This window comes from Giraffa tippelskirchi, chromosome X (genome assembly GCF_054371585.1).
Source record: "Giraffa tippelskirchi isolate mGirTip1 chromosome X, T2T-mGirTip1v1.2.pri, whole genome shotgun sequence".
Classification (NCBI taxonomy): Eukaryota; Metazoa; Chordata; class Mammalia; order Artiodactyla; family Giraffidae; genus Giraffa; species Giraffa tippelskirchi.
In genome coordinates, this window is record NC_137289.1 from 106,800,868 (window position 1) to 106,824,817 (window position 23,950).

General features: G+C 39.0%; 1 protein-coding gene across 1 annotated transcript in view; it reads left to right on the forward strand.

Moving 5' to 3' along the window:
- Window positions 1-23,950, forward strand: part of EFHC2 (EF-hand domain containing 2) — a 224,704-nt gene that overhangs the window by 20,875 nt on the left and 179,879 nt on the right. The window contains exon 2 of the mRNA XM_081567282.1: window positions 6,277-6,465. Coding sequence (XP_081423408.1) covers window positions 6,277-6,465 — 189 coding nt within the window. The remainder of the gene's footprint in view (window positions 1-6,276; window positions 6,466-23,950) is intronic.

The following is a 23,950-nucleotide window of genomic DNA, read 5'->3' on the forward strand; positions in this document are numbered from 1 at the left end:
AGTCGGAGGCTACTCTTCATTGTGGTGCACAGGCTTCTCATTGCTGTGGCTTCTCTTGTTGCAAAGCATAGGCTCTAGGCGCCCAGTCTTCAGTAATTGCAGCTCGAGTGCAGGCTCTAGGGTATGTGGCCTTCAGTAGTTGTGGCACACAGGCTTAGTAGTTGTGGCTTGTGGGCTCTAGAGCACAGGCTCAGTGGTTGTGGCATACAGGCTTAGTTGCTTCGTGGCATGTGGGATCTTCCCGGATCAGGGATTGAACCTGTGTCCCCTGCAATGGCAGGTGGATTCTTATCCACTGACCACCAGGGAAGTCCTGATGCACATTCTTTAATCTCTGTGTGTTTTTGCAAAATATGTAGCATTGTTTTTAAAAAATGTGTAAATGATATGGTATGCTACAGATACCAGTTTTCACCCAACAGTATGTTTTAAGAATCTATGTTGCTATATGTACATCCAGTGCTGTGCTGCTGCTAAGTCACTTGAGTCGTGTCCAACTCTGTGCGACCCCACAGACAGCAGCCCACCAGGCTCCTCTGTCCACAGGATTCTCCAGGCAAGAACACTGGAGTGGGTTGCCATTTCCTTCTCCGTCCAGTGCTATGTGTCCTTCCCAAATCCATATGTTGAACCCTAACCCCTCAGTGTGATGGTGTTTAGAGATGAGGTCATTAGGTTTAGATGAGATCATGAGGATGGGGCCCCCATAATGAAATTCGTACCCTTATGAGAAGAGACACCAGAGAGCTTGCTGTCTCTCTCACTGCCCTGTGAAGACACAGGGAGACACTGACAGTCTTCAAGGCAAGAATAGAACCCTCACTTGGCAACTGAATTGGCCAGCACTTTTGTCTTAGACTTCCCAGGCTCCAGAACTGTGAGAAACTAGTTTCTGTTGTTTCAGCCACATCTATGGTCATTTATTACGACAGCCTACATACATCTGGTTTATTGCTTCAAAGAAGTGAAATGAAATGAAGATCCACCATAGTGTACTTATCCATGAAGCCATATTTTCTTATCCATTTCATCAACATATTTATTGAGGTTGTCTCCAACTTTCCCCAACTACAGTATGTCCCATACATACAAACCTTCAAGTTGTGGACTTTCAAAGATGAGAATGTGTGTTCTATCAACATGAGTGAAAATATAGCTTAGACGTACAAACTTACTTTGTTGGACTTACAAATTGGACTTATGAATGTGCTCTTTGAATGGAACTTGTTTGTATGTAGATGACCTACTGTACCATTACACATTCTCATATATCTCCATTTATTGGCTACTGTGAGAATTTCTCTGAGATACATATCCAGGAGTAAGATTTTTGAATCATAGGGAATACACATCCCTAGTTTTGCCAAGTAGTACCACATTGCTTTCCAGAATGATAGTTAACTGTCCCATCAGCAGAGCATTAAGGTTCCTGTTTCCCTCTTCTTCTGTCCAATTCATCCCATTTCTCCAGGCTCAAGACAGAATCCAACTACCTGAAGGACCACAACACTATTACTCCAGCCCATCAGTTTATGGCTCAGGGTAGATAGACTTACCAGAGATTAGGGCCAATGAGCTTAGATTCAGATGCAGGCTCCACTATTTACCATATAACCATGGGTGTGCTAGTCAACTTGTCTCTGCCTCTGTAAAATGGCTGTAATAATGCCAATCACATAGTTTTCTGATGGCAAAATTAGGTAATGCATATAAAGATTCCCAGGTGGCACAGTGGTAAAGAATCCTCCTGCCAATGCAGGAGACCCAAGAGATGTGGGTTGGATCCCTGGGTCAGGAATATCCCCTGGAGGAGGAAATGGCAACCCACTCCAGTATTCTTGCCTGGAAAATCCCATGGACAGAGGAGCCTGGCAGGCTATAGTCCACGGGGTCGCAAAGAGTTAGAGATGACTGAGCATGTATGCAAATGGTCTAGCTCATGGTAAGTGGTCAAAAATGGAAGTCTACTGCTTCCTAGTTGTTTTAGTTATCTAAATCTTGACTCCTCAGCCAGATGGTGGGTTTCCTCTTCAAGGCATGGCTGAGTTTTGTGCTTATTTTAAATAGTATATCTGGCACAAGGCTTCCCAGGTGGCACTAGTGGTAAAGAACCTGCCTGCCAATGCAGGAGCCACAGGAAACTGGGTTTCATCCCTAGGTCAGGAAGATTCCCTGGAAGAGGGCACAGCAACCCACTCCAGTATTCTTGCCTGGAGAATCCCATGCACAGAGGAGCCTGGTGGGCTACAGTCCATGGGGTTGCAAAGAGTTGGACATGACTAAGTGACTTTGCATGCATGCGTGCATATCTGGCACAAAGTTAGGAATATAGTAAATGTTTAACAAACATTTGTTGGTTTGACCTGAGATGAGTTTGTGATTACCCAAAACACTTGCTTTGAAAGAGGGAACATTATTATAAAATTCAATGTTATTCCACCATTCATTTTAACCAACCCAGCTTTTGCTTTGCTATGGTGATTTGGGACTGACTTATGGTAAACTGAGTGTTGTGTATGAGTGTGTGTCAGAAGGGAGTAGGGTGGTGGTGGAGGTTGTGGCAATGGATTCTCTATGGGACAGAGCCAGGCTGCCGGTCACCATCCTAACCACTGCCTCTAGCTTTCCTCCAGCAGCCTTCTACCTGGGTTGTTCATCTTCCTGGGGCATCTGTGTGGCCCCGACTCTACTGAGCAAGGCTATTCAGGCCCCTCCCTGTTCTTCCAGGCTGCCTTCACTGTAAGAAAAAACGAGGTCTCGTATTTTCCTTTTAATTTTTGGGTATTTAATTTTTATTGATATTAATTGATTTGTTGTTGTTGTTCAGTGGCTAAGTCATGTCCGATTCTTTGTGACCCCATGGACTGCAGCACACCAGACCTCCTTGTCCTTCACTATCTCCCAGAGTTTGCTCAAACTTATTTCCATTGAGTTGATGATGCCATCCAACCATTTCATCCTCTGCCACCCCCTTCTCTTCCTGCTCTCAGTCTTTCCCAGCATTAGTGTCTTTTCCAATGAGTCGGCTCTTTGCATCAGGTGGCCAAAGTATTGGAGCTTCAGTATCAATCCTTCTAATGAGTATTCAGGGTTGATTTCCTTTAGGATTGACTGGTTTGATCTCCTTGCTGTCCAAGAGACTCTCAAGAGTCTTCTCCAGTACCACAGTTCGAAAGCATCAATTCTTTGGTGCTCAGCCTTCTTTGTATAACATTATATTAGTTGCAGGTATAAAATGTAATGATTCCGTCTTTGTATATATTGCAAAATGATCACAATAAGTCTGGTTAGCATCTACTGTCACACAATAGTTACAAGTTTTTTGTTTTCTGGTGATGAGAATTTTCCAGATTTACTCTATTTGACACTCTCAAATATATACCAATAGTACAGTATTAACTATAGTCACCATGCTGTGTATTACATCCCCATGACTTATTTATTTTATAATTGAACGTTTGTACATTTTGATCACCTTCACCCATTTTGCCCACCCCCACCCTCCACCTCTGGCAACCACTAGTCGGTTCTCTGTATCTATGAGCTTGTTTATTTTTTATTCTTTTTAAAATTCCACATATAGGTGCGATCATATGATACTTGTTTTTCTCTGTCTGACATTTCACTTAGCATTATGCCCTTAGGGTTCATCCATGTTGCTGCAAGTGACAGGTTTTCATTCTTTTTTATGGCTGAATAATATAATAATATTAATTCATTTGTCAGTGGCCACTTAGATTGTTTCTGTTTTGGCTATTGTAAATAATGTTGCAGATGGACATGGTGTGTACATATCTTTTCAAGTTAGTATTTTTATTTTCTTTGAATAAATACCCAGAAGTAGAATTGCTGAGTCATGTGGTAGTTCAATTTTTAATTTTTAAAGGAACTTCCATACTATTTTCCATAGTGGCTACACCAACATATGTTCTCACCACCAATGCACAAGGGTTCCCTTCTCTCCACATCTTGCCAACACTTGTTATTTCTTACCTTTTTGACAAAATAGCCATCCTAACAGGTGTGAGGTGGTATCTCATTATGGATTTGATTTGCATTTCCTTGATGATTAGTGATGTTGCACATCTTCTTATTTACCTGTTGGCCAGTTGAATATCTTCTTTGGAAAAATATGTGTTCACATCCTCTGTCCATTTTTTAATCAGATTTTTTGTTATTGAGTTGTATGAGTTCTTTATCTATCTTGGATATTAATTCCTTTTCATGTATATTATTTGCAAATATTTTATCCCATTTCATAGGTCGCCTTGAAACAAAGTATTTTTGAACTTCCTTTCAGATTTCCTGCCAATACATCATGCTTTGCAAGAGGCTGTTGCCCTGGATCTACATAATCCTGGCAAAGTAAAGTTCAAGCAGCAAATTCAGGATACTTGTTACCTCTGGAGAGGGAAACAAGGAGCATGAACTCTGAGAGAGGGCTTATATTTATTTTTTAAATATTTTATTTTTGTTGGAGCATAATTGATTTACAAGATTGTGTTACTTTCAGGTATACAGCAAGATGATTCAGTTTTACATATGTGGTGGGCTTCCTAGGTGGCTCAGTGGTAAAGAATCTGCCTGCCAGTGTAGGAGATGCAAGAGATGCGGGTTTGATCTCTGGATTGGACAGATCCCCTGAAGGAGAAAATGACAATCCACTCCAGTATTCTTGCCTGGAAAATTCCATGGACAAAGGAGCCTGGCGGGCTACAATCCATTGGGTCACAAAGAGTTGGATATGACTGAGCAGACACACACACACACACATATAGCAAATGATTCAGTTATACATATATGATACATATGTTCATTCTTTTTTAGGTTCTTTTCTCCTATAGGTTACTGCAGAATATCGAGTAGAGTTCCCAGTGTTATACAGTAGGTCCTTGTTGGTTATCTGTCATATATATATAGTAGTGTGTTCATCCACAAATGATTGTATGATAGCACTCATCTGTGGAATCTAATTTTTAAAAAAACATACAAATGAACTCATTTACAAAACAGAAGCAGACTTACAGATATTGAAATCAGGAACTTGGGATGAGAGAGAGCTTTAATTGTATCTGAAATGTTTTATTTTTTCTACAGGGCTGTGGTGTACATGGATGTTCATAATATGATACAACAAATATATTAATATATCACATATAACTATCATGTGATATTTATTATATCATATATCATCTGTTATCATGGATATTATATTAACTTGAATTTGCTGCTTATCATTTGTATGCTTACATTATCCATAAATAACCCCGTGTTTTTGAATATTTTCAGACTTTATATAAGGTGAAGTGATCAAATTTTGTGTCCTACTACCTTTCCTTTGCTTGACATTTTTTGAAATTTGTCCATATTGATGTGTATAATTTTAGACCTGTATTTATATTCCATTTTATAAAGAAAATACAATTGAGGTGTCTTTTCTGCTACTGATAGACATTTAGATTATTTCCTGTTTTTCACTCTTACTAACGCTGCTGTAACAAATAATCTGATTTATAGCTCCCCATGCAAGGGGCAGAAGATATTTAGATGTGGACATGCTAGGCAAGCATCTGGGCAAGCATACACCTTTCACTTTGCTAGGTATTGTCATATCTTTCCTCAGATGGGTTTTTCTGCTTTACTTTTCTACTAGCAGTGCATGCACATTGGTATTGGCCCACATCTTTGCCAATCCTTGGAAGCATTATCTGGGCTTTGCCCTCTCTGCTCAGATCCTCAGAAAAGATGGGAGGGGAAGTGGGGAGGAGGGAGGGCAAGGCTCTACAATTAGGAGGAGAATGTCAGCTCTGACAAATTTGCTGTGACGCTTACTTTAATGAGCAAAAGATTTTATTCTCCATTTTGATGAAGATAATATTTAGATTTCTGTGGGAAAATGTTACATTTTTCACTCTGAAGTAGAGAAGTTTCTTTTTTTCCCCCTGTTTGCATTCTTGGCAAATAAGTGGAATAGACCAATTAGCAAGTTAATGTCCTAAATGTTCACTTGCAGTAATAGTTATTTTGAAATGTTTTAAATAGCATGGAGCATTGGGTTTGTTCTTATTGCTTTTCAAGGTTTTGAATTTGTTAAAATGAATTGAATTTAAAATAAAGCACAAGTTTATGGTGAAGATTGATCATAATTATTTGCCACTCTAATTTGCATTTTGTAATGGGAAAAATAAATGATGGGAAATGTGTTTACCTTTTAAAACAAATATGAAAAGGCAGAAAGAATAACTGGCCATTTTGGGTTGTCTCTTGTGTTCACAGGTGGGAAAAGAGAAATTCCACAAATCTCAACATTGGGGCTTTTGCAACAATGTTAGGATGCTGGTGAGTGAAGATAAACCAGGAATAGGTGGAGAACTGCTTCTTGGACAGAAGATAAAGCCAGAACATAGTGTATTTCCTAAAGGAATGGGAATTGGCGCGCCATCTTGGGTGGCTTTAGATAAACAGGTAAGTCACGTGACATTGGGAGACATGCAGTCTTAACATGTTACATGTACCTAAATATTAAGTAGATTTGAGAAAATGAGTCCTCAATGTAAATGTGCATCTGAAATGACATAAAAGTACTCTAAACAAAGAAAAGTTATCCCTGATTCTGTTTCTAACCAGGCACGTTGGTCACAGGATGCCTAATGTTCATCACCTTTCACGGTGAATGCTTATCAACCATTCGCTCATCTCCCGTCCTGGACAGGATAGTGTCCTTCTATAGACAGTAAGGGTCTAGTCAGACTGCCACTTTTGCTTAGCGATTGCCATTAACTAAAGAATTTTGTGTGATTCTGAATGTGCCATTGAATGCAACAGGAAAATGCCTTCTTGTGTTTTCTCCATACTAATTATGGTTCCCCATCCTTGAGGACCAAGGGTGACAGGGCCAGAATTGTAGAAGTGAAGGAAAGAGCTGCCATTATTAGATAACAGTCTGAAATTTTTGTGATGTATGTTTGTGTACATAACACATGCACATATACTGGCATATTTACAGTTGAAGTAGGCAGTCCATTTGAATATCTAAAAAGAGACTAAGAGCAAAGGGAGAAAACCCAAAGTGGCCAGTTGTTTCCCACAAGGCAGCTGTGTGGATATGCTCTGCTTTATCACACAGCCCTGTGTCACCATGGCCCCACGGTCTGTTTTCCGAGAATTTTTTGTTCAATTATTTAGGTCCTATAATTAAAGACTAACTCAGGACTAAAGAATTCAAACATTAGTATGCTAAACTTACCAGGTAGTTTTTAGCAGCCTTAACATGGGGATTGGTTGGCAATGCTTTGATTCCAATTAAAATGTCTTCAGATTTGGCAGAAGTGACATATCCCATGTCATCCAAGTTAGGGTTAATCAGAGCACACACTTCTTTTGAAGAATTCCAGTTCTGACACTTATGGAGATCTAACAGACCATGGGAAAGCTTCTTTCTTAGGCAACCTTCTCACTTTGAATGTGAACCAATATTTCGCCCTCTGTCTTTTTAAAATATATTTATTTGGCTATGTGGGATCTTCATTGCATCACGTGGGATCTTGCACGGACTTTCTAGAGGTGGTGCGTGAGCTCAGAAGTTGTTGCACGTGGGTTTAGTTGCTCTGTAGCATATGGGATCTTAGTTCCCCGACCAGGGATTGAACCCTTGTCTCTGGCAGTGGCAGACAGATTCTTAACCTCTGGACCCGACCACCAGTGAAGTCCTCAATATTTCTCTTTTTTGGATTATTTTTAGTATATACCTGGCTTAATGCTGGACCTAGGGTTCAGAAACACTTTCTGGGCTGACTTACTTGAGTGGCTCATGCATGGTTTCCTGTTAATATCAATCTTATAGGTGTTTGCACATCATCATTCTAGAATATTTAATTTGCAAGCATCAAAGAAAAGATTCTATTTTTACTTCTTATGTCAAAAAGAGTGTGTTGAGAATAGTTTAATTCACCAACTAATAAATAATGTAGGCCACAATATATTAAACTATTCTTTTGCATTTAAAGTTGAAAAATTCATTTTATTTCATGTTTTTCTCAATATTTGATATGTGCTTTTGAGCCTATTTTACAGTCTTTTAATTACTTATAAAATTGTGTAGAATATTTCATGAAGTTGGAATAATTTTAGCTTCAAACTACTTGAGAAAATGAAGACCATGCTCATTTCAGGCCTAACTAAATGCAACATAATTCAGTTATTTTGTTGGTCAACTTCAATTAAATATTCATTGAGCTTTAAATGAGACACTAAGTCTTTGAAATATTTACGTGCTCTGATGAGATTGTGAACTACAGATTGGATCCTGGTTAATACCCAGAGCAAATTATAAAGCACTTTTGGCATTTGTGGCTTAACAAAACAAGTCAACACCTGTTAATCATTTTTCTTGAAAATGAGACACTTTCAACACGAATCAGTTTTTCCAGCAGTTTTTAATCATAGCAATATATCTAGGGCTACATTCTCAAACAATACAAAGTAGAAATAAAGGCAGGTTTTGGAAAATGCATCAAAATTAATATCTGTAGTAAGTGCTCTTGATCCTCCCCACCCTCAACGGGCACCCCACCCCCACAGCTAGTGCAGCAAGTGCTTTGGCTAACAACTCATTCCTGTAACCCTCCATGGAGTGTTGCTCTTGGCTAGTGGACATTGCATCACCCAGAGAGTTCACCTGGGAGGTTACCCTGGCCACTTACTTCAGCATAGGATGGGGTAGCAAATGGCTGACTGATTTGTCAATGGTGAAAGATTGAGCTTCTTTAACATGGGACAGTTCTGTGTCATGCTTGATTTAGGCTCATGACCCCTTGTGCATTAAAAGAGTAAAGTGTTAGTTGCTCAGCTTTGTTCAGCTCTTTGCAATCCCATAGACTGTAGCCCACCAGGCCCGTCTGTATATGAAATTCTCCAGACAAGAATACTGGAGTGGGTTGCCATGCCCTCCTGCAGGGGATCTTCCCGACCCAGGGATCGAACCCAGCTTTCCTGCATTGCAGACAGATTCTTTACTGTCTGAGCCATGAGGGAAGCCCTCTTTGTCCATTAAGCTTCGGCAGAATTTCATATGAGAATGCATCTTCCCTTGGATCATTTCTCTTCCCTTGACTGTTCCTCTCACTCCCTTACAAGTTTCTCCCAAGAGTATGCCCTTAATAATGAATCAAACACACCTAAAACCCTGTTTCAGACTCTGCTTCTGTGGAGTCCAACCTGAGATAATATTCCAGTTTCTGTCCATAATCCTAAAAGTGACCATGAAAACATTCTGCTCAGGCAGACCATCAGAGTATAAGCAGAGAAGATGCAATTTGCAGTCACTCAAAACAGCCAGCATTTGTGATCCTGCCTGGCCCTCATGGCAGACATTTCTAGCTCTTTTATCTTTTCTTCAATCTCCCCTTTATTCTTATGGAGAGAAGGCCAGTTTTATTCAGGCTGGAGATGTGCCCACTTACACGTGTTTGTGTTCCCGGGCTCCCTATAGCTAAGGCTGGCTACTTGGCTCACTTCTAGCTAATGATATGCGAGTTAAAGCTTATTAGGGTGGTCGTGGTTGTTCAGTCACTCAGTCCTGTCTGACTCTTTGCAACCCCATGGACTGCAGCATGTCAGGCTTCACTGTCCGTCACCAACTCCTGGAGCTTGCTCAAACGCATGTCTGTGATGCCATCCAACCATCTCATCCTCTGTCATCCCCTCTTCCTTCTGCCTTCAGTCTTTCCCAGCATCAGAGTCTTTTCCAATGAGTCAGCTCTTTGCATCAGGTGGCCAAAGGGTGGGGCTCTTGGGAAAGTGATTTTTCTAATTAAAGGTGTCAGGCTCAGCTGATATGTTTTTCTTGCCTTGTTTTCCTGTCTGGAAGTAGGACGTAATTCCTCGGGGCACAGCAGCCATCTTGTGAATACAGCAGAGATAAAGGGAATCTAGGGCCCTGATGGCATCAAGTGACTACCATTTCAGGCCTGGGGTGTGTCTCTCTGGACATCTTATTGAATGAGAAAAATCAACTCCTATTTTAGAGGTTCTCAACCTAGGGAGACCTTTGGAAATGTCTGGAGGTGTTTTGAGTTGTCCCAGTGACTGGGAAGAGAACTGGACTATGATAAAGCAAGTGAGGCACCGGTCTTGAGTACAGAATTTAAGGGGTGCCCCTAAACTCAGTAATCAGCCAGATAATATTTTAATGACATAATTTTAAATTTTTTTGCTTATTTTTTTAACTTATGGAAATATGACAACACATTTACAAGAAACTTGGGAAAATACAGAACAAGTTTACATATACTTCCACTATATATTACAATTATTTTTTAAAGTAGATGAATTAAGATTTTTAGTTGGAGTTTCAATATCAAACTCTCAAAAGCCAATAGAATGAATATACAGAGAAGTAGAAGGATATAGTAGACCTGAAAAGCACTATGAACCAATTCAACATAATTAAGATTTATACATTTCACACAACAGTAGGATACAAATTCTATTCAAGTTTCCATGAAGTATCTTTAAAATTAATGCAAAAATTCAGGATGAACAAAATAGCATGTTAAATAAAGACAGGATCAGTAACTGTGTCATGCTGAGCCACATTGGAGCCTGAGGCAAAAGGGAAAATCAGTAGTGCTGATTCTGTCTTTATTTAACATGGTGATATTTTGTTCATCCCGGATTTTTGGCATTAATTTTGATGTTTTCAATTGCCTCGCCCTAGGGCCAGACCTGGCACAGAAGTGCTGCTGCTATTTGAGTAGCTAGGACCCAGCCTTGTATTTTACATCCTGCAACTTGGGGAGGGCAACCCCCCAACTGGGGAGAATATTCTACCTAAAATGCAAATACCGTGCCCATTGAGAAACACAGCCCTAACGTATTTTTAAGCTTCCCTTGTAGCTCAGTTGGTAAAGAACCTGCCTGGAATGCAGAAGACCCAGGTTTGATTCCTGGGTCGGGAAGATCCCCCAGAGAAGGAAACGGCAACACTCTCCAGTATTCTTTTCTGGAGTGTCCCATGTCCATGGGGTTGTAAGAGTAGGACACGACCTAGCGACTAAACCACCACCAACATGCTTTTAAAACCCTTGCCAGTGAGAGGATTTATGCAAGTAGCCAAACACAGTTTTGCCTGATACTGCATCCACTGCCCAAAGACTAGTTATTTTGTTGAATTCGTTTAAATGTAAGCAAGTGCATATTCACTCAACAAGTTAGTTCCAGTCAACACCCTAGGAAGAAGCAAACATGGATGACTGTTCTCATTCTTTAAATGAGGAATCATTTGCAATAAGTGGGGCAGAGATAGTGTTATGAGGCTGCATGTTGGAGGCACTGTAACTAACTAATATCTTTGTGATTGTGGCTTTGTCACCTTCCCTCTCTGAGCCTCAGTTTCCTTGATTGTGAGGCGGGACTTGGCTAACTGGTTGCTTAATACCCCCTTACCTTTAGCAGTCTGTGCCTAAGACTTGAGTCTTAGTCTGTGGCATGTAGTCTGTGACTAAAGGCAAATTGATCCTAAAACTGAGCCCAGACCCTGGATCTCCTGGCCTGGGGCTCTTTCTAATTACATCAGGTACCTACTGCTTTATTGTTGATTGAAGTTTGGCATTTAGTAGTTTATAATATGCTGCCATTGCTATTGTTAGCTGCTTTTTTAAAAAGTCAGACCAGTTAGAAATACTCAAATGACTGTTTTTTAATGACTTTTATCTAGATGTTAAGCATCTTTTACATAGACTACAATTATGCTTTCATTTCTCTTCATTTGTCAATAGCTCCTAGTTAGCCTAATTTGTTTGCTGCTTTGCAAATGACTCTATTATAGTAAGTAGCAGGATAAAGGTTGATCCTATGGGATATGCAGTATTTAAAATATTATTTCATTTTTTCCATCTACTGTAAACATAATAATTACAATCAAAACTACTGACCATAGAATTGGAATTTTAATAACTTTGAATTTGTTGATAAGGGGTTTATGGTGAGCTGATTGTTTATGTAGTACTGTGTGGCTCTTTATGCTTTGAATAATATAAAAATAACAGTTTAAAATATAACCTGATCTCTTGGGTCACCTTGATGTGTTTTTTTCATTGAACAAATTGGTTTGTTACTCATTGCAGTGAGGAAAAACATACACTCTGAGTAACTGTGGGATGTCTAAGTAAGAGAAGATCAATTGTTTCTACTAATGACTCTATACATATGCCTTCTTCCTAGAGCGTTAAAGGGCCCTCATACCCTGAAGTAGAAGAAAAAACTAATTAACATTTCTCTAGGTTATGAAATCCTTCCTTTGTGCATGGGACCAACAGAATTCCGACAAACTTGGGCTTTCGCCCTGCCTCCCAAAAAAGACTTTCAGACTTTGCTTAAATTGTAAACCATGGTTACACTACAAAAACCTTAGGGAAAGAATTCATTACCATGACAAAGGACTTCTTGAGTGACTTAACAGAAAAATCTCCCCACCTCGCCTTCAGATCAATAAACAGATTGGGCCTAAACTATGAGACACCTGGAAACCTGTTGCGAGCACCTAAAAACTTGAAACTTGGAATGGACATTTTACAAGGACATGCTGATAAGACTTTACTTTCTGTAACCTGTATTAATTGCTAACTATATACTTGTTAAAAAATGATTCCCTTTTGATTGTGATTGAGATTCTACTCAATATTGTGTTACTCCTATTCAATCTAATTATAGTACCTACAACTGGGTACAAGTCAAAATTCATTTATGAAACATACATAATAATGCCTTGCTGTATGTACAAAAAAAAACCTCCTTGTTACTTTTTTTTTTTTTTTAAATATCTGCCTTCTTCCACTTATCTAGAGACTTTAGCTGAGCAACTAGCAGTTTAATTATCTGGGTTAAACCCATGAGGTTGATTTCAAAATATTATTCACAGCATCGGGTCTGAAACTGTAACTTTGGAGTTTGTCTTGGTGACTTTATTTGTTGTTTACTGTTGCCTTTCTATAAGATTGGTTTATATGGAGGAGCCTGGTAGGCTGCAGTCCATGGGGTCACTAGAAGTCGGACACGACTGAGCGACTTTACTTTCACTTTTCACTCTCATGCATTGGAGAAGGAAATGGCAACCCACTCCAGTATTCTTGCCTGGAGAATCCCAGGGACAAGGGAGCCTGGTGGGCTTCCATCTATGGGGTCGCACAGAGTCGGACACCACTGAAGCGACTTAGCAGCAGCAGCAAACAAACTCATATGGTCAGGACCTTTTTTACAAATATAGTAAAACAGGGGGAGTTGTCAGGATACATTTAACAGGAGGCTTCCTGTGTGCTGTTTTCAGTCTTGCATGAATTCTATGTCCCTTAACAGCACCTGAATACAGGTGCCAGAGAGCTGGCAAGCCAGCTTTCAGGGATAATAGAAATTCATGTATCTCATTCCTATGAAAATTCCATAGGTGAACAGCAGACATTTACAACTCTCCTCCTTTCTGATATGTAAAGTAACTTTTACAACCCCCTCTATTGAGAATGATTCTAGCCTCTGGCTTTCTAGATGACTTGTTAGATTTTTGATCCCTGTCTCTGCTAAAAAGGGCTATCTTTGTAAGAGAGTATATATATGCCCACAATATGTTGAATAAACTCCTTTGTTCCATCAGAGCACTGGTCCCCGTGTCTTCTCTCTCTCTCTCTCTCTCTCTCTCTCTCTGTCCCCTTCATGCGGCTCAGCCTCTTTTCTTCCTTCTTTCACTTTCTTATCAGTTGACTCTGTACCCCCAAGTTCCGGTCTATTAAAGGACCACAACAGTAAGCAAGTGTTAGAAAAGACTTACTATAAGATTTGGGCTCATGTTAGGTAATTTTAGAGAGGATTTAAAGAAGTGAGGCCTTACTCTAGATTGGGTGCTGTCAGGAAGTGGGGTTACTGCTATGATTGTGTATCTTTTAAATTGAAGTATAGTTGTTGTACAGTATATAGGTTACAGGTGTACAATATAGTGATTCACAATTTTAAAGGTTATACTCCATTTATAGTTATTATAAAATATTGGATATATTCCCTGTGTTGTACAATATATCCTTATAGCTTATTTTATTGTCCATCCCCCTTTCCTCCCTTCACTGGTAACCACTGGTTTGTTCTCTGCATCTGAGTCTGCTTCTTTTTGTTATATTCACTAATTTATTGTATTTTTTAGATTTTCACATATAAGTGATATCATACACTATTTGTCTGATTTATATCATTCATCATAGTACCCTACAAGGATATTCATGTTGCTGCAAATGACAAAATTTCATTCTTTTTTATAGCTCAGTAGTAGTCGTGTGTGTGTATGTATACACACATTTTCCTGCAGGGAGATCAAGGAGCGATCAAGTAGGTTAGTACACACACACACACACACACACACCACTTCTTTATTCAGTCATCTGTTGATGGACACTTGGGTTGTTTTCACAGCTTGGCAATTGTAAATAATGCCACTGTGAACATTGAGGTGCATGCATCTTTTCGAATTAGTGTTTTTCATTTGTCTTTCAGATGTATATCCAGGAGTAGAGTGAAGTCCCTCAGTTGTGTCTGACTCTTTACGACCCCATGGACTGTAGCCTACCAGGCTCCTCCATCCATGGGATTTTCCAGGCAAGAATACTGGAGTGGGTTGCCATTTCCTTCTCCAGAGGATCTTCCCGACCCAGGGATTGAACCTGGGTCTCCTGCATTGTAGGCAGAGGCTTTATGGCCTGAGCCACCAGGAGTCCTATGGTAGTTCTGTTTATAGTTTTTTGAAAACCCTCCATACTGTTTTCCACAGTGGCTGTACTAGTTTACATTCCCACTAACAGCATACGAGGGTTCACTTTTCTCCACATCTTCACCAACACTTGTTATTTGTTGTCTTTGTGATCATAGTCATTCTAATAGGTATGAGTTGATATCTTATTGTGGTTTTCCATTTCCCTGATGATTAAGTGATGTTGAGCGTCTTTTCATGTGCCTGTTGGCCCTCTGTATTTTCTCTTTGGAAAAGTGTCTATTCAGTTCTTTTGCCCATTTTTTAAAAATGATTTTATATCTTAAGTAATCTCACTTATGAAGACAGGAGACCAGAAGTGAGGCTACATCTGTAACTGGGAGAGAAGCAGTCCTCAATCCTAGGACAGGGAGATATTTGGCGTTTTGTGGCTTGGACAACATTCATGTTCTATCTGTGTTCAGATGTAGCTATGGACTGATCTGTCTGTCTTTTTCATCTTGATCCATTGTGGTCACAGAGTGGCCTTGTCTGAGAATGGTATTCTCTGGAAGTTTTCATGTTTAGCAGACCAGCTTGTAGCAGCACCAAAGCCAGCTGATAGTGTCAGGTTGGTTCCTGGATGTCAGGGGCTATGTTTCTGTTTCTTATCCAATACCAAAATGTTTAATTTTCCTGCAGGGTGATGAAGGAGCCATCAAGTAGGTTAGAATTTCATATGATTGGCAAAGAACAATAAACTACTATAGACGCTCAAAGTTTTGCCTAAAGCCAAATCAGGAATCTTACTAAATATAATGAGTATATATAAATTAAATTCAATTAAAATATTATATGTATCAGATATTATACCTTTAAACCATGCCCAATATGTCAAATGAAAAATTTTCCATAGGTTTATGTAATTTTTAGGTTATCTGAAACCTATGGGAATCATTTCATAAAAGACACCCATATATATAATTATAACATAATGTAATCACAATAATTGCCATTTAAATCCATGTTTTAAGTCACAATTACATAGTCTTCAGCTATTTAGTTTTAAAGAAGAAATCAAAAAGCTTGCCTGAAATCAAGCACTTCATATCCCAAATTCCCAACTATATGTTCTGTATTTATCATTAAAACACAAAATTACCTTCATTAAGTTTGTTAAACTGATAAAATTTCCAGTTTCATCATACATTATGGCTTTCTCTAATCTTTTGAAATTCAAAAGGCACTTTATAAAAAATATCTGCAAATTTGAAATAAACGGTTTTGGAATAAAAAGAATGAGGTTCATAAATGAGTATTTTATTGAAGAAGAGTTTTTCCTCCCCTCTTTGCTAAAAACTAGAGTTTAGTTACTGGAAAAAATTTTAAGACCCTCCCCTCAAGGTTAAACTTTTTAGCAGTAGTAGGCCTGTGGCTTATTCTTATTAGCTCAAAGTTAAAATTGTCTTTTTGAGCTTTAACCTGAGTAGATACTATTACACACCCGTTAGAATGGCTATAACTTAAAAAGACTGACATACCAAGTGTTGGCAAGGCTGTTAAGAAGCTGAAACTTTTATATATTCCTGAAAGGAATGTAAAATTGTATTGCCATTTTGGAAGGCCAGTTGGCAGTTTCTTAAATAGTTAAATATGTGCTTAACACATGACTCAGTTAATTCTACTCCTACATATATTTCTAAGAGAAATTGAAACCTATGTAGCCCAAAACAGGGAACAACCCAAATGTCCATCAGCTGATGAATAGATAAACAAAATGTGGTACAGTGGAAACCATTCATCAAGAGGAAGAAACTACTGATGTGTAGTATTAATACAATGTGGAGAAGCCTCAAAAACTTACTAAGAAAGCAGACACAGAAGACTTCATATTGTATGATTCCATCTATCTGAAATCCTAAAAAAGGCAACTACATCAGAGAAAGCAGATCAATAGTTGCCTGGGGCTGGCAGTAGGAGAGGGAATTTTGGGGGGTGATGGAAATGTTCTAAACTAGGTTGTGGTGGTGATTACCCAACTCTATAGATTTATGAAAAGTCATGGAAGTGTATACTTACAAGAGGTAAATTTTATGAAGTATAAATTATAGTTTAATATATTAATCTTCTGGACTGCCATAGCAACATACCGTAGACTGAGTGCCTTAAGCCACAGAAATTAAATTTCTCACAGTTCTGGAGGTTAGAAGTTCAAGATTACTGTGCTATCAGGGTTGATTTCTCTTAAGGCCTCGCTCCTTGGCTTGCAGACCCTCCCTCTTGCTGCCTCTTCACATGGTTGTTCTCTGTACATACTGATTTTTTTTTGAACACAAAAACCTTTGTCATGTGTAACATTGTAGCTCACAAATTCAGAACTAATAGTTACTATTTGATTTGTTGACTTATATTTTAAAGCTCATGTATATTTTGTTCTGAATTTTTCATCTATAGAGTAGTGTTTATTTATGTACTTTCCCCCTCTGAATTCAGACCAGCTGCAGGTTTTTGGAAACATTTAAACAATTATTTACCTTCCTGAATTTTGTCCTTGCAGGATTCTGCCCTATAGTAAGCTCACCCTTTTGTAACTCTGATGGTGGGTAATGGTACAAATATGAACTATATAATCCATGTTCTTTTTAAAAAATATTTTTGAAATTATTTTTAACTTATAAAAAATCACAAAAATGGCACAAGACTCTTTTCCCAGCTTTCCCCAATCTTATCTTAGACAAATGCAGTACATTATCAAAAGCAGGATATTGACATTGGTATAGTACTAAACTTTCAGACCTTAATTGAAGGTCACCAGTTTTTACATGCACTCATATTTTCCCGTTAGTTTATAGTTCTGTGAAATTTTATCACAGACAGAGATTCATGTAACCACCACCACAATCAGGACACAGAAAACTCTACTCCTTTAGGGTTTTATTGTTTGAGTCTTTATTTTAATCAACTTTACTGAGATACAATTTATTTAGGATAAAATGTACCCACTTTCAGCATACAGTCCCATGAGTTCTACCAGTACATATAGGTAGTCACCATTCTGGACAGCATTTACAACATCTCTCCCACCACAGAAAGTTCCCTTATGCCGCCTTGCATTCAGCCCTCCATTGCTCTGACTTCCATCACTATACATTAGTTTTGCCTGTTCTTCACCTTCATATTAGTGGAATCTTACAGTGTGTCTTCTCTGGAGTCTGTTTGGGATTTAAGATTTGAGGCCAGCTTTGATACTGTGTATGTATATAAACAAAGTGCAGTCAATTCACATGTGATAATTCACCATGGCAGATTTCTGGGTATTTGTGTAATCGCTTTTTTCATTTTCTGGATTGATATCCCTTTATTTTTAAACATACTGTTTTTCTTTTTTTCAAAAAAGTTACTCTCCTAACTCCCTTCAGAGGTTTTAAAAACATTTAGCATTGCCAATTTTTAAATTTAAACATGTAGAATCGTTCCTATCCTTCTGCTTATTTTAATTATGCTCCTCTATTTAAATACCTATTCTGACTATGAAATTCATTGTGCTGTTTAGTGTGGTAATAGTTCTTTTAATAAGGAAGTTCCTTCAGGGACACATGTCATTATCATAAACCTTTTATCAGAGGTATAAATAATTGAGAGCACATGGCTGTTCATTCTAGGGCATCAGAAATGGGGAGGTGGCAGGGAGGACATGAATTCCATATTATTGAAGGTGGGGCAGAAATGCTTATCTTCATTGTTTTTTTCAATTTTGTCCCATTTCCTTCTGTTATATCCCATCTCTCAACCTCCTTAATCCTTCCCCTTCCATTCTTTTGACTTCTTTCTCTATTTTTCTCTTTTACTGGACTTTGTCTATCTCTTCAATCCCTCTTCTCTTTACTTTCATGTGTTTTTATTCATCTTCCATCATGTGTGCCCTATTTAACTTCCTTCCCTTTCTCTACTTTCTCTTTCCCTGTCCCCAGGTCTTGTAATTGCTGACTTCTCTTTTTAGGTAGAATTATGATCATCATCATTATCATGATTATTGCCAGGGTCTTTTCCTTTACCTCTAGGATTGGACCCAGGGTACATTGGACCCAAATTGCGTGTTGTTGGAAATGAACTCTGTACATTAGTTGGGGTATCCCTAAGGAACATGTCCTCCTGCATTGCCCCGTAATGGGAGGAGGTGTAGTAGAGACTGCAATGGTTTCAGTCAGACAGTTGGATCAAAACTTGGATTTACCATTTATTATCTATTTCATCTGGACTATGTTTTTTTTTTTTTTGCCATATTGTGTGGAATGTGGAACTTCTCTGACCAGGAATCAAACCCTTCCTCCAAATGGAAGCATGGAGTCTTAAACACTGGACCACCAGGGAAGTCCTGGACTGTGCTTTTAACCTCTCTTGGTCTTAATTCCTTCATCTGTCAAGTAAGAATAACAAACCTGTCTTAGAGTTACTGTGAGCATCAGATGGACAATGCACATCAAGTGCCTGGCTCATCCTACCTAGTCCTGAAGAATTAACACTCCTCCTTTGCTTAAGACTTGGCTTATTTTCTTATAAGTGTTAAGGAGGGCAGTGTTCCCAGGGGAAGTGAAGCTGGGAGTATCCCAGTTATCTCCTGTGCTGCAGGATTCTTGCATTTTTCTTTGGCACAAATTCTGCCATATTTCAGAGGAACCAGTCTGGAGATGCTGACATTGAGACCCACGAGTTCTAAAAATGTAGCCATTAAGCTATTAATGCATCGCTCTTTCCATTTGTTCCCCAGTGTTCCGTTATGCTGTGGGTATTAAGGTGGTTTAAATTTTTTTCTGTTGTTTAAATAAGAGAGTTTGTCTTGTCTTCTATTTGAGCAAATTCACTTAATGGTCTTTTAGGAGAAAGGTTTGATAACTACATTTATTATTGTTTTATTTTTCACTATTCTGAACTAACAGCAGGCAGTAATAGACTACTACAGTTGTATTTACATTCTGATTATTCTAAACTCAAAAGATTTTACATCATTATCATCTAGGTTCTAGAAACTTCATGTAGTCCTTTTAAGTTTAATCAAAATTTTAACTTCCTTTGTAGTCCACCCTGTTGTTTCTCTCCTTTTTAGCCTAAAATATGAAATCTGTCTTTGAGTGTATTTTATTCTGTCTTTGGTTCTACTTGTTGATTTTTTCATCTAGTGTTTCAGGGTACTTTTTTTTAATTTTTAAACTTTTTATTGAAATGTAGTTGATTTACAATATTATATTAATTTCAGGTATATAACAGTGATTTAATGCTTTTATAAATTATATGCCATTTCAGTTTATTAGAAAATAAATAATGGCTATATTTTCCTGTGCTGTATAATATATCCTTGTTGCTTGTTTATTTTATATGTAAGTGTTTGTATCTCTTAATTCCCTATCACTATCTTGCCCCCCCCTCCCCACTGGTGACCAATGCTTCTATCTTTGAGTCTGTCTGTGATATTCATTTATTTTTTAGATTCCACATAGAAGCAATAACATGTAATATTTGTCTTCCTCTGACTTATTTCACTAAGCCTAATTACCCTCTAGTTCTATCCACATTGTTGCAAATGGCCAAATTACATTCTTTTGTATGGCTGAGTAGTATTCCATTGTGTGTGTGTGTATATCACATCTTCTTTATCCATTCATTCATCTGTTGATAAACACTTAGATTGCTTCTATATTTTGGATATTTTAAATGATGATACTGTGAACATTGGAGTGTATATATCTTTTCAAATTAGTGTTTTCATTTTTTCAGATATATACTCAGGAGTGGAGTTTCTGGATCATGTGATAGTTCTATTTTTAGTTTTTTGGTGAACCTCCATACTGTTTTCTGTAGTAGCCGCACCAATTTACATTCCCACCAGCAGTGCACAAAGATTCTACTTTTTCTACATCCTTGCCACATTTATTATTTGTAGACTTTTTGATGATAGCCATTCTGACAGGTATTGAGATGATGTCTCATTGGTTTTGGTTTGTGTTTTTCTGATAATTATCTACCTGCATTTGTTTTTACATTTGTGTTTGAATTTCAAAAATGAAACTATTTTCAGTTCTGGTCTAGTTGGCTGTTATAGTCAGCTTTATTAATTGAAGCTTTGATTCTTACTGGTATGTAATGGAGATAATATTATTAACATGTATTCCCAGCTTTCTCCTTATCCCCACGCCCTGCCTGCTGAACAAAAATTTGTCTTTGCTCATTCCACTTTTCCCCCTCCTCCATCCTTTAAGGATTCTTCAAATTTTTCAGTCAGATTCTCAGGCTCTGGGGGATGTAGAAAGGGAGAAAGGCTGGAGAAAGTTGGGATGAGGAGGGAGAGAGGATGTCTTAGAGGCTGATGATGAGGAAATGTGAGACTGATAAGACTCAAAAAAGAGGAAAGGCATTTTTTTTGAGAAGAGGCGATATGGAGCATAAATTAGATCACCTTCAGAGGGCCTCACATACTATATACTGCCATGCTCTTATAACTCTGTACCTGCTGTTCCCTCCACAGAAAATGCCCTTACCCACTTGCCCATGAATGCAGTTCTTTCATCTCTCAGCCTTGAAGATGAGTTTCACATATCACCTCCACCGTGAGGCTTTCTTCTTTATGCTCTCAGGTGGTTCAGCACTTCCCCTTCCTACTGGAGCATTTTCAAACCCGTGTTAGAATAATCCTGTTACTCTTCTCTGTGTCCTTCACTGAGCTGAAATATGGTGGGAATCTTGTGACAGTTCAGGAGATAATGCTTAATCTGTGGCTCCTGAAGCTAGGCAGTGTGAGTTCTAATCCTAGTTGTCCTATTATTCTTTTACCTTGAGAGAGACCTTGGGTAAATTGTTTAACTTCTTCAACCTTGGCTTCTGTAAAACAAGGATAACAATGCTACCTATTTTGTAACTGTGTTGTGAGGAGTAAATGAGATAGAGTATAAAAGCACTTAACACATTGCCTGACCCAGTGTAATAATAACTCATCAGTGTTGGCTATTTCCATTTATCTTTCAATTCTCAGAGCCTAGTACAGTGCCTGACACATCAGTGCTCGGTAATCTATGCTGAATGGCTTTGTAAGAATATTATTAATATTTTGTTTTTCCTAATGGCTTTTCACTTTATCTCTGGTGCCTTATAATTGTTTGGAGGTACCATTCCCTGTTTTGCAATTATATGCATACAGTGTAATCTTTTTAGCTGGAGAGATTGTTTTACTGAATGTTGTGCCCTCCACATAGAGCTTTGAACTTAGCAGGTGCTCTGTAACTGGGTTGGTCTGGTTTGCTTTTGATACAGGAACCTTTCCATAACAAATATCCATTTTGTGATCTCACCTGTTGATGAACTTGTGGGAAGTGAATAACATACTTTGAAACCAATAGGATAATCCAGTGTACAGAGGAGTCCAGTTTATTGAGTAATTATTAGAATTATACAATAGAGTCTTTCAATTAGAGAACATAAAAGATAGTTTATCTAAGCATCTTTCTTCTAACTCATTTGGGTGGAATCCAGCAATATCTCAATGATGGCATGAAAGAGTGTTTTTGCCTCAGTTCTCATTATTATTACCTCTGAAAATATATATTATATAGTATTTGGTAAATTATGTATTTTTACAAATATTTTTCCTTTGTCTTTATATCGTGGGTACTGTTTTGTATCTTTACTACTAAATATATGAATATTCATTTATCTCTATTCATTTTATGAAACCCAATGATTGGCAATGTGATTTCTGTTGCATAGGGTGACCTGCTTAATCTCAACCTAATTATTTTTTCTTGACTTCCTACTTTTGCATTCCAGTCCCCTGTAATGAAAAGGACATCTTTTTTGGGTGTTAGTTCTAGAAGGTCTTGTAGGTCTTCATAGAACCATTCAACTTCAGCTTCTTCGGCGTTACTGGTCGGGGCATAGACTTGGATTACTGTGATATTGAATGGTTTGACTTGGAAACGAACAGAGATCATTCTATCGTTTTTGAGATTGCATCCAAGTACTGCCTTTCGGACTCTTTTGTTGACCATGATGGCTGCTCCATTTCTTCTAAGGGATTCTTGCCCACAGTAGTAGATATAATGGTCATCTGAGTTAAATTCACCCATTCCAGTCCATCTTAGTTTGCTGATTCCTAGAATGTCAACGTTCACTCTTGCCATCTCCTGTTTGACCACGTCCAATTTGCCTTGATTCATGGACCTAACATTCCAGGTTCCTATGCAATGTTGCTCTTTACAGCATTGGACGTTGCGTCTATCACCAGTCACTGCCACAGCTGGGTATCGTTTTTGCTTTGGCTCCATCCCATCCTTCTTTCTGGAGTTATTTCTCCACTGATCTCCAGTAGCATATTGGGCACCTACTGACCTGGGGAGTTCATCTTTCAGTTTCCTATCTTTTTGCCTTTTCATACTGTTCATGGGGTTCTCAAGGCAAGAATACTGAAGTGGCTTGCCATGCCCTTCTCCAGTGGACCACATTCTGTCAGACCTCTCCACCATGACCCATCCGTCTTGGGTGGCCCCACATGGCATGGCTTAGTTTCATTGAGATAGACAAGGCTGTGGTCCGTGCGATCAGATTAGCTAGTTTTCTGTAATTTTAGTTTCAGTGTGTCTGCCCTCTGACGCCCTCTTGCAACACTTACCGTCTTACTTGGGTTTCTCTTACCATGGACAAGGGGTATTTCTTCACGGCTGCTCCAGCAAAGTGCAGCTGTTGCTCCTTACCTTGGACAAGGGGTATCTACTCACGACGGCCCCTCCTGACCTTCAATGTGGAGTAACTCCTCTCAGCCCTCCTGTGCCCACGCAGCCCCTGCTCCTTGGGCCTTGGGTAACTCCTCTCGCTGCGGCCCCTGGCCCCCGACCTGGCCTAACCCCTGTCGGCCGCCGCCCCTGGCCCCCAGCCCGGCCTAGCCCTTCTTGGCCGCTGCCCCCGGCCCCTGGCCCCGCCTAGTTCCTGTCGGCCACTGCCCCCGACCCCCGGCCTGGCCTACATCCTCTCGGCCACGCTTCAGAGCCGTCGCAGCCGCCTTGGAGTACAGAATGCAGCTGGGCAAAGGCTAATAGAGTTTTGCCAAGAGAATGCACTGGTAATAGCAAACACCCTATACCAACAACACAAGAGAAGACTCTACACGTGGACATCACCAGATGGTCAACACCAAAATCAGATTGATTATATTCTTTGCAGCCAAAGATGGAGAAGCTCTAT